This window comes from Zootoca vivipara, chromosome 1 (assembly GCF_963506605.1).
Source record: "Zootoca vivipara chromosome 1, rZooViv1.1, whole genome shotgun sequence".
Taxonomy (NCBI): domain Eukaryota; kingdom Metazoa; phylum Chordata; class Lepidosauria; order Squamata; family Lacertidae; genus Zootoca; species Zootoca vivipara.
The window spans coordinates 8,536,631-8,551,430 of NC_083276.1; the positions used below are offsets into that span (position 1 = coordinate 8,536,631).

Genomic DNA, 14,800 nt, shown 5'->3' on the forward strand with positions numbered 1-14,800 from the left:
GGGCGTTCCACAGGGCGGGCGCCACCACCGAGAAGGCCCTCTGCCAGGTTCTCTGCAACTTGGCTTCTCGCAATGAGGGAACCGCCAGAAGGCCCTCAGTACTGGACCTCAGTGTCCGGGCAGAGCGATGGGGATGGAGACGCTCCTTCAGGTATACTGGACCGAGGCCATTTAGGGCTTTAAAGGTCAGCACCAGCAGTTTGAACTGTGCTCGGAAACGTACTGGGAGCCAATGTAGATCTTTCAAGGATGGCTTGAAATGGCTAAAATGTCCGGAAGAATCAGAAATCAGGAAGACCCAAAATTTAATAAGGAATTTGGGAAAATTTATAACTTATCTTAAAGACCATTGTAAACAGTTAAAATCGTTAGCAGGATTGGAATAACACTTGTAAATACAACATAATACGACATAATAGGCATCACTGAAACCTGGTGGGATGAGTCTCATGACTGGAATGTAGAAATAGAGGGATACAATTTATTTCAGAGAAATAGACCAAACAGGAAAGGAGGAGGAGTATATCAAAGGATGTCATATAGAGGAGGAAGAAAGGTTGTTTTCTGCTGCTCCAGAGAAGCGGACATGGGGCAATGGATTCAAACTTCAAGAAAGAAGATTCCACCTAAACATTAGGAAGAACTTCCTGACAGTAAGAACTGTTCGGCAGTGGAATTTGCTACCAAGGAGTGTGGTGGAGTCTCTTTCTTTGGAGGTCTTTAAGCAGAGGCTTGACAGGCATATGTCAAGAATGCTTTGATGGTGTTTCCTGCTTGGCAGGGGGTTGGACTGGATGGCCCTTGTGGTCTCTTCCAACTCTATGATTCTATGATTGTAGTTTAACGGTGAATTCTGGACACAATGGAGATGTAAAATATTTGGATCATCATAAAAGATAGATGCAGGAGGAAATGATTAATAATAGGAGCCACAAAGGGGAGGAGGGAAGTCCAAGAGATTCCTTGGAATCTTGTTTTTATGTTGTATGTTGGATATGTGACTGTAAAATTTTAATCTGAAAAACCAAATAAATCTATTTATTTTTAAACAGAATCAAACAACACAAACACACTTTAAAACGACGCCACACTAAAATATATAATAGCAGGCTTGATAATCCCACTGGAGATCCTTGTTTTTAGAAGTATTTTTTTGGGGGGGGAAAGTGGCAGCAAGGTTTTCTTTTGCAGGAGTTAAAAAACAAACGAAGGGGAATTTTTTGGGCCACCTTTTGTGCTAATTTCGCCCCTGAAAATTCTAAGAATGTGCCTCCCCCAAATGTCACCAAATACAGTATCTTTGTGAGGGACAAGTGTTTCCACAAAAGTTGAGGGTGGGTATTCAGCCTGCCTCAACCGCAAAGCCTCCAAACAGTCCCCACAGTTGCTGTTAGCTTACTCCATCGGACGGAGCAAGTTTCTGTCCCTCATTGTTACAGAGGAAAAAATGCAAACGTCATGTGGGTGTGAATACGTCAGCTATGGCGCTTCCTTGAAAATAATAATAATAATAATAATAATAATAATAATAGTGATGGCTTGCTGCCTTTTCTCTCCCCCTCCCAGAAACTGGTTTCCAGGTCAACGCTGAGGCGACAGAAAAAAGAGAGTGGAAAGGATGGCGACGAGGTGGCTGAAGTCTCGGCGAGCAAGCTCAAAATTGAGGATTTGCTGTTCATTAGAGTTCTGGGAAAGGGCAGTTTTGGAAAGGTAAGGGTTCTTCGTTGACACCTGAAGTATGGGCAGAACGTGCTCCTCAGTTGCTTCTGTGCAACTTCCATTTCATTTCCACAGGGTTTGCATGTGGGGGGGAAGGAGAATTGGGTTGCACCCAACTTCCCGGCCATTTGGTTCCACCCTTGCGTAGTTACTTATTTAAGGACATTTGCAACCCAGTTAAGATTGAATAAAGATATCTAAATCGTGTACGGAACTCAATATATAAAACAACAACAATTAAAAGCCATTCTTCTTTGCATCACTACTTATTTAATTAACCTATATCTATTTGCGCCCATAGCAGGGACCCAGGTGGCGCTGTGGTTAAACCACTGAGCCTAGGGCTTGCTGATCAGAAGGTCGGCGGTTCGAATCCCTGTGACGGGGTGAGCTCCCGTTGCTTGGTCCCAGCTCCTGCCAACCTAGCAGTTCGAAAGCACGTCAAAATGCAAGTAGATAAATAGGAACCGCTACAGCGGGAAGGTAAACAGCGTTTCCATATGCTGCTCTGGTTTGCCAGAAGCGGCTTTGTCATGCTGGCCACATGACCTGGAAGCTATACGCCAGCTCCCTCGGCCAATAATGCAAGATGAGCGCGCAACCCCAGAGTCGGTCATGACTGGACCTAATGGTCAGGGGTCCCTTTACCTTTACCCTTTATTTGCGCCCATATTTAATTCTTTTTAAGGTGAGAGAAAAACAGAAGAAATCAGAAGCCCCTGCCCAGCACCAAATGAGCTCAAATTCTGGCATTCTAAAGATTAAAAAATCCCTCTACCCGGTTCCCCCACAGCATCCATAGTTTTATAAACTCGTGTCTCCTTTCCCTGCAAACTAAAAACATTTCTTTCTGCCCGGTTAGGTGATGCTAGCCAAAACAAAACAGACGGGATTCCTTTATGCCATCAAAGTCCTGAAGAAGGATGTGATTCTGCAAGACGACGATGTGGAATGCACTCTGACGGAAAAACGGATCTTGACCCTGGCCAGGAACCATCCATTCCTAACCCAGCTCTACTGCTGCTTTCAGACACCTGTAAGTGTATTTTGCAACCTCCACAGCAATGTCAGCATTAGGGACGCAGAGGTCCTCCCTTCCTAAATGAGCTCTAAGTCTTCCTTATAAAACAGGCCTGGGGACCATAGAGTTTTCTGGGTATCCGGGAGTTATTCTCAAATAAGCATAGAGAGGATCCCGCTGGGATAGCTCATTCGGTGGAACATGAGACTCTTAATCTCAGGGTCGTGAGTTCGAATCCCACATTGGGCTAAAGGTGATTCCTGTCTCAATTTTTTTGTGATTCTATCTGCAAAAGGCCGACAGCTCTGGAGATGAATCTGCTTGTGTCTCGATTGCAATACCGTTTCTGACTTTGTAAGGAACGGCTGCGTTTTCCTGAGAGTGAGCACTAGGTGGCAGGCGTCGCAAGTGAGAAATGCAGCCCACACCGGTCACATGGCCCTTAAAAAAAAAAAATTCCCAGGAAAGGTTAGCTGAGGAAACGAAGCAGCAGCTGCCTCGTTGGAACCTCACAACCACAGACCATATTCTTGCCAAAGGACAGGCTTCTGAGTCCCTCGGCATTAACTTTCCTCACAAGCCTTCCTCAATAAAACGGGATTACTAGTTTTCCCTGGGAGAGACTCAGTTCTTGCTGCAGGCAAAGCGGAGAGGCTGATCTTCCTCTTTTCATACGTTCCCCACGATGTCTGCCAAGGCTGCCTCCATGCCATACCTTTAAAGCACACAACCTCCCCCACCCCAGGGCCGGCCCACCCATAAGGCAAGGTGAGGTGACTGCCTCAGGCGGCAGGATACAGAGGGGCAGCAGATCCAAGGAATGCATCACTCGCTGTTGCTGCCACTGTTCCCGATGTAGCTCCTCACTCGCCCCTTCTTCCCTGGCTGGGGGAGGGGGGGATGAGCCGCCATTTTGTGGTTCGCCTCAGGTGCCAAAATGTCTTGGGCCCCAAAAGAGTTCTGGGAGATGCTGTTTGCCACTCACACAGCCACAACCCCCAGCACCCTTAACAAACTACAGTTCCCAGGATTCTTTGGGGTAATCCATGTGCTTTAGAACCATAGAATCGTAGAGTTGGAAGAGACCACAAGGGCCATCCAGTCCAACCCCCTGCCAAGCAGGAAACACCATCAAAGCATTCTTGACATATGCCTGTCAAGCCTCTGCTTAAAGACCTCCAAAGAAGGAGACTCCACCACACTCCTTGGTAGCAATTTCCACTGCCGAACAGCTCTTACTGTCAGGAAGTTCTTCCTAATGTTTAGGTGGAATCTTCTTTCTTGAAGTTTGAATCCATTGCTCCGTGTCCGCTTCTTTGGAGCAGCAGAAAACAACCTTTCTCCCTCCTCTATATGACATCCTTTTATATATTTGAACATGGCTATCATATCACCCCTTAACCTTCTCTTCTCTTCTGCTTTAAATGTGTGGTGTGTATGCAGCCGTGGTTGTTGCTCACGGTCAGCAAGGCTGTTTTCAAAACTTGCACTGTTGATTCCTGGGGGGTCTTTGGGCAAGACAACTCATCTGGGCCCCCACCCAAATGAGTCCATATGATAATGTTATAAGTGCGTTATAAAAATGTGACACCAGATGGCGCTGTAGAGCTCAGTGACAAATTGCATATACCAGGGGTGTCAAACTCAAATTCATCGGGGGCCGCATCAGCAGTTTGGTCACCCTCAAAGGGCCGGTTGTATCTGTAGGACTATGTGTCCACTCTTTATTATCATAAATTATTGTCACTGCATTCAATTATTACTGTTTTTTGTAATAATGTAAGTAATAACTAGCTCTGAAAGCAGAAACATAGTCAGAATAATGGCAAGTAGATATTCAAATGTACAATTATTATCGGGGCGCTCCACGCAGCGCTGCTCCGGCCGCCTTTCTACCCCCCCGGCCCCAGCTGTTTGTCGGCGCTTTGTCGGCGCGGCGCTTCAGCAGCAAGGTCCCGCTGCTGGGTCCTGCTGGCTGGGGCGCTCGGCGGGCCACATGACGAGGTCTGGCGGGCCGGATTTGGCCCCCGGGCCTTGTGTTTGACACCCGTGGCATATACAGTCGAACCTCCGGTTATGTAACCCTCTGGTTACGTAAACTTCGGGATGCGCACGCGGTAAACGCGGAAGTATTTTACTGAGTTTCGCCCCGCGCACATGCGCAGAAGTGGTCCTCAGGTTACAGAAACCTCAGGATCCGATGCGACCTCCAGAACAGATCCTGTCCGCAACCGGAGGTAGCACTGTATATATTATAGAAGATTTTTTTCATAGCGTTATAAAATATCTGTGTAGATCCAGCCCACATCTTACAGCATGGTCATATCAAGAGGGGCTTGTTCCCCATAGTGTTGCGCCCCTGAAGCCAACACATCTCTCTCAGCTTCCCTTCAGCCAGCCTCGGAGAAACTCCTGGGCTGAATCTAAACACAGGGGTGGTGGAGGAAATAAGTAAGAAATTAGATCATTTTAACAAAAGAAAAAAATCTCTATGAAAAATCGAGTTTTAAATTTTTCTGCCCTCTGGCACCACCTGGTGTTGCAAGTTTAAAGCTCATTCAAATCGCTGTTTCTTTACTAATGTTGCTGAGTCCCTACCTGAAACCCTGGAGAGTCACTGCCAGTCAGTGTAGACAATACTAAGGAAGATGGACCACGTTCCTCTGTTCTTCCTGTTCCTCCTGCAAAGTACTGGCAGCCTGGAGGGAACCTTAGAGTGTCGTGTGAACATTCATTCATTTGTGACTTTCTCCCTCATTGTTTTTTTAATGGAAAACTTTCATAAATGCAAAATTGTTCCAGAGACTGGGGTGGGGATACGGTTTCTTGGGCTGTGCACACACAATGCATTTAAAGTACAAGAATCTTGGGAACTGTAGTTTGTTAAGGATGCTGGAAATGGTAGCTCTGGGAAGGGTAAACTACAGTTCCAAAGAACAGTTTGATTTAAGTGTATGGTTGTATACACAGCCTTGGTTATGTCATGGGAGCTAGCCAATCCGTGCTGTGCACAGCCACTGCTTTGTGCAAATGTGCAGAAGCTCCACTTTGGAAAAGAAAGGTGTGGTTGGGTTGAATGGGGCGAAAGTGCTTCCACAGCGGCTCCCACCACCCTACAAATGTTGTACCCTTCTTCATGCACAAGTTGCAGTGTAGTTGTGACCTTCTTAAGAAGCCCATTGTGGGTAGAAAGGACTGTAATGGAACAGCTGCTGTGTGTGATAAAACTGAGATAAAACTTAGCCATGTGGTGATTTCAAATATCTGCGGTGAATTTTTAGGTGGCTGGACCTGATGCCTAACTTTGGCTCTTTGTGTTTGAACTTGCAGCGGACGGCTCTCTCAGGGTGTGGGAACGCTGATCACATTTGAATTCCCTTCTCATGTGCTCAGGTGCCTACCATGAGATAAAAGATCCTTGCCTGGCTGGCTTTCGTTTTCTTCTGCAAGATAACAAACAAGAGTAGCTCTTTTTAGACTGAGGCAGTGCCAGATTTACGTATAAGCTAAGCAAGCTATAGCTTAGGACGCCACTCTCTTGGGGCCCCCAAAAAAATTTAAAGGCAAAAACCACTGGATGTTCATTTCCAAAATATAAGATAAAAAACAAATAAATTAAAACCTACATACAGCAACAGTGTTTTGTGTTGTGTAGGCTTCAATGATGTAAGTAATGGGCCTGCCTGCTAGCCTGCTCCCTAAAATATCACTGGTTTTAGATACCTATTAGGTCCATAAATTACCATATAGCATGTATTAAATACCAAAAAAGCAACAATTGGTTGTTGAGAAAGGACAGCTGGACATATAAAGGGCCCCATTACCTTCAGTAGCTTAGGGCCTCATCAAACCTAAATCCGGCCCTGGACTGAGGGAGGGTCTGAGAGCAGCCCATAGGGGCTTTGCCGATGCTTCTCAAGCATTCAACACTTCCAACACTTCATGATTATTTTAAATGCATTTAATCAAAGCAGCATGTGAAATTTCAGAATGCGTGTGACGTGGTGCCTCAGTGCATTGCCAGAGTTACCAAACGGGCTCCCGTTGAACATGGTGTCTCAATGTCTCCTGTTAGGACCGCCTCTTCTTCGTCATGGAATTTGTGAACGGAGGGGACCTGATGTTTCACATCCAGAAATCCCGGCGGTTCGACGAAGCCCGAGCCCGGTTTTACGCCGCGGAAATAATTTCGGCCCTCATGTTCCTCCACGAAGGAGGCATCATTTACAGGTGAGCAAGAACACCATGCAATACTTTGTTGTTGTTGGTGCTGCTGCTAATTAAATTAAATGAATAAATTACATTTATACCCTGCCCTTCAACCAATGCTCACAGGTCTGTTCACAGCATTAAAACACCCCAAAAATGAATAGACATGGGATAGCACAATCAGTAAAGCACAAGACTCTTAATCTCAGGGTCATGGGTTTGAGCCCCACATTGGGCAAAAGATTCCTGCATTGCAGGGGTTTGGACGAGAGGACCCTCGTGGCCCCATTACAACACCTACAGCCAGCTTTTTTTCTTGAAGCTATTGTACTACCAACCTTACTGTATGCCTGTGAAACATGGACCACTTATAAACGCCATCTCCAACTCCTCAAAAGATTCCATCAATGGTGTCTCTGAAAATTTTCCCACATCAGTTGGGAAGACAGGCCAATTAATGCCAGTGTGCTGGAAGAAGCAAAGATCACCAGTGTTGAAGCAATGATTCTTCAACATCAACTTTGTGGGATTGGTCATATTGTTCGGATGCCTGATGATCATCTTCCAAAGCATCTACTCTATTCTGAACTTCAAAATGGAAGGCGAAATGCTGGTGGTCAACAAAAGAAGTTCAAAGACTGTCTCAAGGCAAATATTTTAAAATGTAGTATAAACACCGACAACTGGGAAACACTGGCCTGCGATTCTCCCCAATTGGAGAACAGCCTTTACCAAAGGTGTCATGGGCTTTGAAGATGCTCAAACTCAGGCTGAAAGGGAGAAACGTGCTAAGAGGAAGGCACGCTTGGCAAATCCACACCGTGATCAAATCCTGCCTGGAAACCTATGTCCCCACTGTGGAAGGATGTGTGGATCCAGAATTGGCCTCCACAGTCACTTATGGACTCACTGTTAAGACCGTGTTTATGGAAGACAATATTACTCGGCTATGAGTGATCGCCAAAGAAGAAGAAGTTGATGGCAGTCCTCAGAGCAGGTGAGCGTCTGGAAAGCGGAAGGGCAGAAGTGGCTCATCCTGACCTGTCATGGCCGACTATAAATCAACAGAGACAGAAGCAGAGCTCTAAGGAGGTGGTGCTGCGAATTACCCAAGTTCTTAAATACTGGCGATGCATTTATCATTCCCATCATACCCAGCTAGACCAAAGAAGGGAGCTACACCAGCACAGTGTTGGGTGGTGCCCATTGCGGCTGGCAGGGCACAAAGCCAACCGGAGGTGGAGCCAGTGGCAGGCAGAGGAAGCTGATTCTGGCTGTGTCCCCATCTTCCTTCTGAGTTTTACAAGTGTGACACAGAGAAGGAAGCAGGCAACCGTGGCCGCCCTCTGGTCTGGTTGCAATTCAGATGATAGGCAGGTTGGGGCTTGCTGAGGGCTGTTGGAGGTTGATGGGGCAGTGCCCCTTCACCCTGTTAGACTAGCCTCCATTCCCCCAGCAGTTGCTGACTCTAGTGCTGCAGCTCAACATTGCATCGGGGGCCGCTCATTAGTGGGCAAAGGCCCCACTCATCAGGCTTGTCACAGGCTGGTTGGTGGCTTGGAGCCTGGGGAGCAGTGGTGAGTGGTCAGAGGGAGAAAAGAGAGAAGACTGGGAGGAGGAGTGTCGGAAGATGAAGAGGCAACAGGGCTTAGTGAGATGGGAGAATCGGTGGCAGAGGGAAGTCCAAAATCAGAGGCAGAAGCTGAAGCAGGAGAGGAGGGAGGCCAAGAGGCAGAGACGAGTCCTGCTGATGTCATGGCGTCTCCCCTTTCTGCTGCGACAAGTACCCCTCCCCCTGGTCTTGCAGAACCAAAAGAGGCATGAAAAGGGCGGAGGAGAGGTTGGCTTCCCACAGGCACAGTCTCCAATTGTTTGGGGAAAACCCTAGAGAGGAGGAGACCTTGACAGCTTTTTAAGGCTGGCATATTCCTCAGTCTGCATGGGCATCAGAAACATTGTCAGAATTCAAGGGCACAGCATGTTTGCAAAACTAAACAGGGTCAGGCAGGGTCTCAAATTGGATGGGAGACCAGAGGTTTGATTCCTGCATTGCAGAGGGTTGGACTAGATCAGGGGTCAGCAACCTAAGGCCCATGGGGCACAAGCGGCTAGCCCATGGGGGTTGTTTAACTGGCCCACAAGCCACCCCCAAATTGAGCTGCTTGCTTGGCAAATCCCCGTGCACTGTGCTAAACTTGCGCAGAACGGTGCAGGGACTCGCTTCGGCATCGCCAAAAATTGCTCCTGCGCAGACAGAGACGCCGGAAATTGGGGGGGGCGCTTATGCGTGCCCACGATCCAGCCCACAGAGGGGGCTTAGCAGCAGTGAACTGGCCCAGGCAAGGTAAGCCTTGCCGACCCCTGGACTAGATGATTCTGTGATCCTAGACAGGCCCAAACATTCAATGAGGTGTGAATCAGGGCTGGCAAGAGGCATGACTCAGGAGGCTGTATGGCCTGCAGAATGTCCCCAGGGTCAGGCAGAGAGGCCTGGAGGGTCATATTTAGTCCCTGGACGAAGGTTCCCCATCCTTGTTCAAGGACAGTGATGTTTTTATAGTATATTTGAGTGAAAAAACAGACACATGAGAGATGTTTGCAGACTGGATGAATGCAACGCACAGAGCCTTAGAGAAAATACCATGAGGAGCTGCAAGAGGGGAAAGAGATCAGGTGTGAGAGCAGGGGCCTTTCAGGAATGCAAGCACATCCACATTTTCACTGGCCAAGTGTTGTTGGCCATACAGTACAGATCTTCCTCCCGTCTGCATCTCGAGCAGGCGCCACGACACTCTCATAGCAGCCAGACTCTGAGACTGTTTTTACCAGGGAAATTGCATAAATAATTCTCCCGCTCCAGCATAACATTTTGCCTGTAAATATGGAAGCAAAAGCTGGTTGCTGCGGGCGCAGGCCCCCTCTGGCAAGGCGAAAGGAAGGAAGAAGTGTCCTGTTAATACAGCACTCATGTCTCGTTGTCACTTCCCCTCTCGCGCTTGATGCCAAAGCCCGAAGGAGAGGAGACGCCAAATGATTACGCAACCGAGACCCCGTTTCAAACAGCAAAGAGCGATAGCCATTGACATTCATTCAGTCCTCCAAAGAGATCTGTTTACACCAATCGGAGCGCCCCCAGGCTTCTGCCTGCTCTCGAATGTATTCTCCCAGAGACTGCGGAATAAATTATTTCATGTCTAGGAGCCCTTCAGCGCATGCAAACACAAACACACACACTTGCGCCAAATGTCACAATAAATATTTGAAGGGGAACTGATGGCAGCAGAGAAATAGGCCCTCCTACTTTTATGCACACCCAGAAACAAACTCACATACCAGATATTAAGCCATTCCGAACACAGAAGGGATGGGTATCTGGCGGTATTGTTTTGGAAAACAGCTGTGGAGTTGCCTGAGAGTGAATGAGGCAGGGTGGGGAGGTTGTAGGGTCAGCCGTATATTTATTTATTTATACAACAAAAAAGGGAAAACGCAGGTACAGAATTACACACAAGAATAACAATAAACACAATATTTTCTTAGCAAACAATAAAACATAAATTGGTCGTAACACTATAGACCTGACCTCCCACCTATTCCTTATTTCAATTTCCTGTTACTTATTGCCAATACACACTTTTATCATAATTTAACTTCTTCTCAATATATCTTAACTCTTACGTCTAACTTGCAACTATTACTGAAATTCCTCAAATGCTGCAACAAGAGTTTAAACTACTGTAATTATATTTCAAATATTCTCTGAAAACCTCCCATTTTGAAACAAATTCCTGTTTGGGTTTATTCTTTATTTTTTCTGGTAGGCCATCTAGTTCGGCATATTCTGTCAGCTTTTGGATCCATTCATGTATAGAGGGAATTTCAATACTCTTCCATTTTGCCGCGATGAGAACTCTTGCTGCCGCCGTAGCATATAGAAATATACCCTTCATTTTTTGTGGAATACCAAAATCTGTAATTCCCAGGAGATAGGCCTCTGGTTTTTTTTATTAAACTTTAGCATTTTTTTTGCAGTTCTCAGAATACCTGTATTTTCTTACGTAAACTAAGGCCCATGGGCCACGGGGGTCGTTTAACCGGCCCACAAGCCGTCCTCAAACTGAGCCGCCTGTTCGGTGAGTCCCCGCGTGCTGCGCTAAACCAGCGTGGCACGGGGACTCGCTTCCATGGTGCTAGAAATCATATCTGCATAAACGCAGATGCCAGAAATAACGCACACGCGTGAAGAAGAAGAAGAAGAAGAAGAAGAAGAAGAAGAAGAAGAAGAAGAAGAAGAAGAAGAAGAGGAGGAGGAGGAGGAGGAGGAGGAGTTTGGATTTGATATCCCGCTTTATCACTACCTGAAGGAGTCTCAAAGCGGCTAACAGTCTCCTTTCCCTTCCTCTCCCACAACAAACACTCTGTGAGGTGAGTGAGGCTGAGAGACTTCAGAGAAGTGTGACTAGCCCAAGGTCACCCAGCAGCTGCATGTGGAGGATTGGAGACTCAAACCCAGTTCCCCAGATTACGAGTCTACCGCTCTTAACCACTACACCACACTGGGCGTGATCCAGCCCACAGTGGGATCTTCGCTGGAGTGAACCAGCCCAGGCAAGGTAAACCTTGCCGCCCCCTGCCTTAATGGCATGCTGCAGAACACACCTGCTGTGAGACTCTTAAGCACAGGGTCGTGGGTTCGAGCCCCACGTTGGGCAAAAGATTCCTGCATTGCAAGGGGTTGGACTAGATGACCCTCGTTTAAAGAAGACTGGGAAACGCTTATTAACTATATGGGAAATAACTGTGTACAGCTGAAAATGCTGGCAACATTAAGATAAATTCAACAGTGTAAGCAAGTTTTGATGGATGCAATAATGGAATACCGAATGGTATAGTTTTTGTAAAATATGCAGGGATTTTTGTGATATGTAAACTGAACCATGGAAAGAGAAGAAGGGAAGTCATTGATATCTTAAGGATGTAAAATGAGTATTTTAAATTGTAAAACAGAAAATTTAATAAAAATTAGAGAGGGGGGAGGGAGACGAGATGACTCTCGTAGTCCCTTCCAACTCTACAATTCTATGATTCGATGAAAGTCTGGAGAGACCCTTATAGCACATTTGTCCTGCTTTTCAGGCCATGGTTGTCTCCCAAAGTGGCCCTCGCAGACCCTGCCATCAGGCATAGAAAATAAAAGGCAGGAAACACAAGGAAAAGTGGAGTGGAAGGGAAAGTTAGATCAGCAGGTGGGAGGTCAATTTTTCATGGCCAGAACAAAGCAAGCTAATTTATTGAGTTTGAAGCAGGCTAATCTCCCCTTCCTTGTATTCTTGCTCGCATAGCACCTGGCGACTCTTCTTAATAATATTATTAATAGTAATGATTTTATTATTTATACCTTGCCCATCATGGCTGGGTTGATTTGGTGAAGCAAGCTTGTTTCCTGCTGCTGCAAAGGATAAGACCCAAGCCAATGGCTTCAAATGTCAAGAAAAGATATTCTGACTAAACGTTAGGACGAACTTTCTGATGGCAAGAGCTGTTTGACAGTGGAACGGACTCCCTTGGGAGGTAGTGGACTTTCCTTCCTTGGAGGTTTTAAAGCAGAGGTTGGGTGGCCATCTGTCATGGATGCTTTCAGCTGAGATTCCTGCATTGCAGGGGGTTGGACTAGATGGTCCTTGGGGTCCCTTCCATCTCTACAATACTAGATTCTAAAATGGTCTCCCATCCCTTTTGATCGGCTCACCTTTTAGCAGATTAATCTGCCAGTGAAATGGTACTTATAGTTATGACCTTGATTTGCACACTTTGAAAAAGATTCAAAAAGTTTCCTCCTATTTTGTTCCTGCATTTTGTGGGTTGGCAGGGCACAGATTTTGCCTTAACCTCTTGCCTTGAATGGGTATCTCCTCCCGACTGAGGTTTACAAGCTCAGGGCTTCAGGGTTTATTCTCTTCTCCTTCTTTTATAGCTTTTTTTAAAATACAGGACATGCTTTTTATCAACAAGTTCATAAACTTGATGGCTGAACTGCGGCTGCTGACATTTAGAAGGTGCCTTATATAACAATCCTGGTTGTTGTTGTTGTGTGTGGGGGGGTTCTTTTTTAAGGCAGAATATTTATAATAAAGGGCAGAGAGGACACAGTCGTGGATTTCTTTCTGCTCGGGGAAAGGCAGTTCATAAGAAAAAGATATTAAATGAGAGGCAGGAAGTTTGCGAAATCCTTTCCCTGAATTTATTCAGTCACCTTTTCTGTTTAAAATGACAACAGCAATCTTGCTTCCCATCCCCTTTGGGTGCAAATGAGGGAGCTGAATTAGCAGTCCGATCTGATACATGTTTACTCAGAAGTAAATAACCCTGATTTCAACAAATTCCATGCTTTTCTTATGCCAGGTCCCAGCCCTGGCTTTAGCATATGCGCCACTGGGGTGCAAAGATCCGCCCAGCACCCCTAAATTTAGTTTAGCCCCTGTCAGGGGTTCTTGCGACTACTCTAGAGTAACGACGCTCCACATGCTTGTCTTTAAACAGTTTTTATTAGTGCAGTCTATTTACAGTGAGACAGGTGTGTAAAACATGTCTGCTCATTCCGATGCAGAATCCGGCACTGCCCCCCCACGTGATCTTCTCCAACATAGGAGTCTCGGGACAGTGAATCTCCTCCCTTTCTTTCTCCTGCGTAATTCCGGAACCGGAGGAAAGGGTCTACGCTCCATGCTTTCCTTTTCTCCCTTCTCCCCCTCTCTTTCCTCCCTCCTGTGTAGCCGGGGCTCTCCCATGCTTCCCATGCTGCTGGAGCCCTGGCCCTCTCTCTCCACTTCCTGACTGGCCTCCTCAGAGCCCTCGCTTCCATCAATGCTTGGGGAGGAGCTACTTCTGATGCAAGGGGGAGGTTCTCTGTACTTTCTCCCCCTTACAGCCCCCAAATTAACTTTTATTATGCTTATGTCAGACACCATGCTTACACCTTATCTCTTGTTTACGAAAGAAGGGAGGAAAAAGAATCAAACTTTTTTATTTGCTCATTTATTTACAATACAGTGGTACCTCGGTTTACAAACACAATTGGTTCCGGAAGTCTGTACTTAACCTGAAGCGTACTTAACCTGAAGCGAACTTTCCCATTGAAAGTAATGGAAAGTGGATTAATCCGTTCCAGACGGTCCGTGGAGTACTTAAACTGAAGCGTACTTAACCTGAAGCGAACTTTCCCATTGAAAGTAATGGAAAGTGGATTAATCCGTTCCAGACAGGTCTGGGGAGTACTTAAGCTGAAAATACTCAAGCTGAGGTGTACTTAAACAAAGGTATGACTGTACACTTATACTTAAGCATACAAGACCACCACACTTAAACTTACAAGTATTATTTAGGCACCTACTTAGGAGAAACATCAGTTGTGTCAAAGGTGCCGCTGACCCCGCTGCCAAATAGCAGCTCAATACAATACGTAACACATTATTTTGATGTAAGAATTAATTCCGCGTGCATGAGAATGACAAGCGCCGTCGTTGAGTCTGACAAGCACCGCCGTTGGTACAGCGCATCTTTGGTAAATGAGTGCACAAAGTCGAAAGTCCTTTAGTGAAACAGTAGGCATACATTTTGGTAATACCTAGGTATATATGTATTTTGTTTTCCTAGCTTGATCAAAATTATTTATTATTTCATAACAGGTAGATAGTTAAGAGCTTAGGCGGCTTCAGTGGCGGGCGCCTAGGCTGCCCCCCCAGGAATTCGGCGCCCGGGTCCCCTGCACCCCTTGCACCCCCAGGTAAAGACAGCCCTGCCAGGCCCGGAGATACAGATCTGCTACGAATCTTAGGCTCTCTCAGCCCAGGA

The 14,800-nt window shown here is 46.4% G+C and overlaps 1 protein-coding gene across 2 annotated transcripts in view; it reads left to right on the forward strand.

Moving 5' to 3' along the window:
* Window positions 1-14,800, forward strand: part of PRKCH (protein kinase C eta) — a 112,997-nt gene that overhangs the window by 62,734 nt on the left and 35,463 nt on the right. For both annotated transcript variants that reach the window (XM_060271345.1, XM_060271350.1), the window contains exons 8-10: window positions 1,567-1,710; window positions 2,582-2,755; window positions 6,816-6,970. In XM_060271345.1, the coding sequence (XP_060127328.1) occupies window positions 1,567-1,710; window positions 2,582-2,755; window positions 6,816-6,970 (473 nt within the window). The remainder of the gene's footprint in view (window positions 1-1,566; window positions 1,711-2,581; window positions 2,756-6,815; window positions 6,971-14,800) is intronic.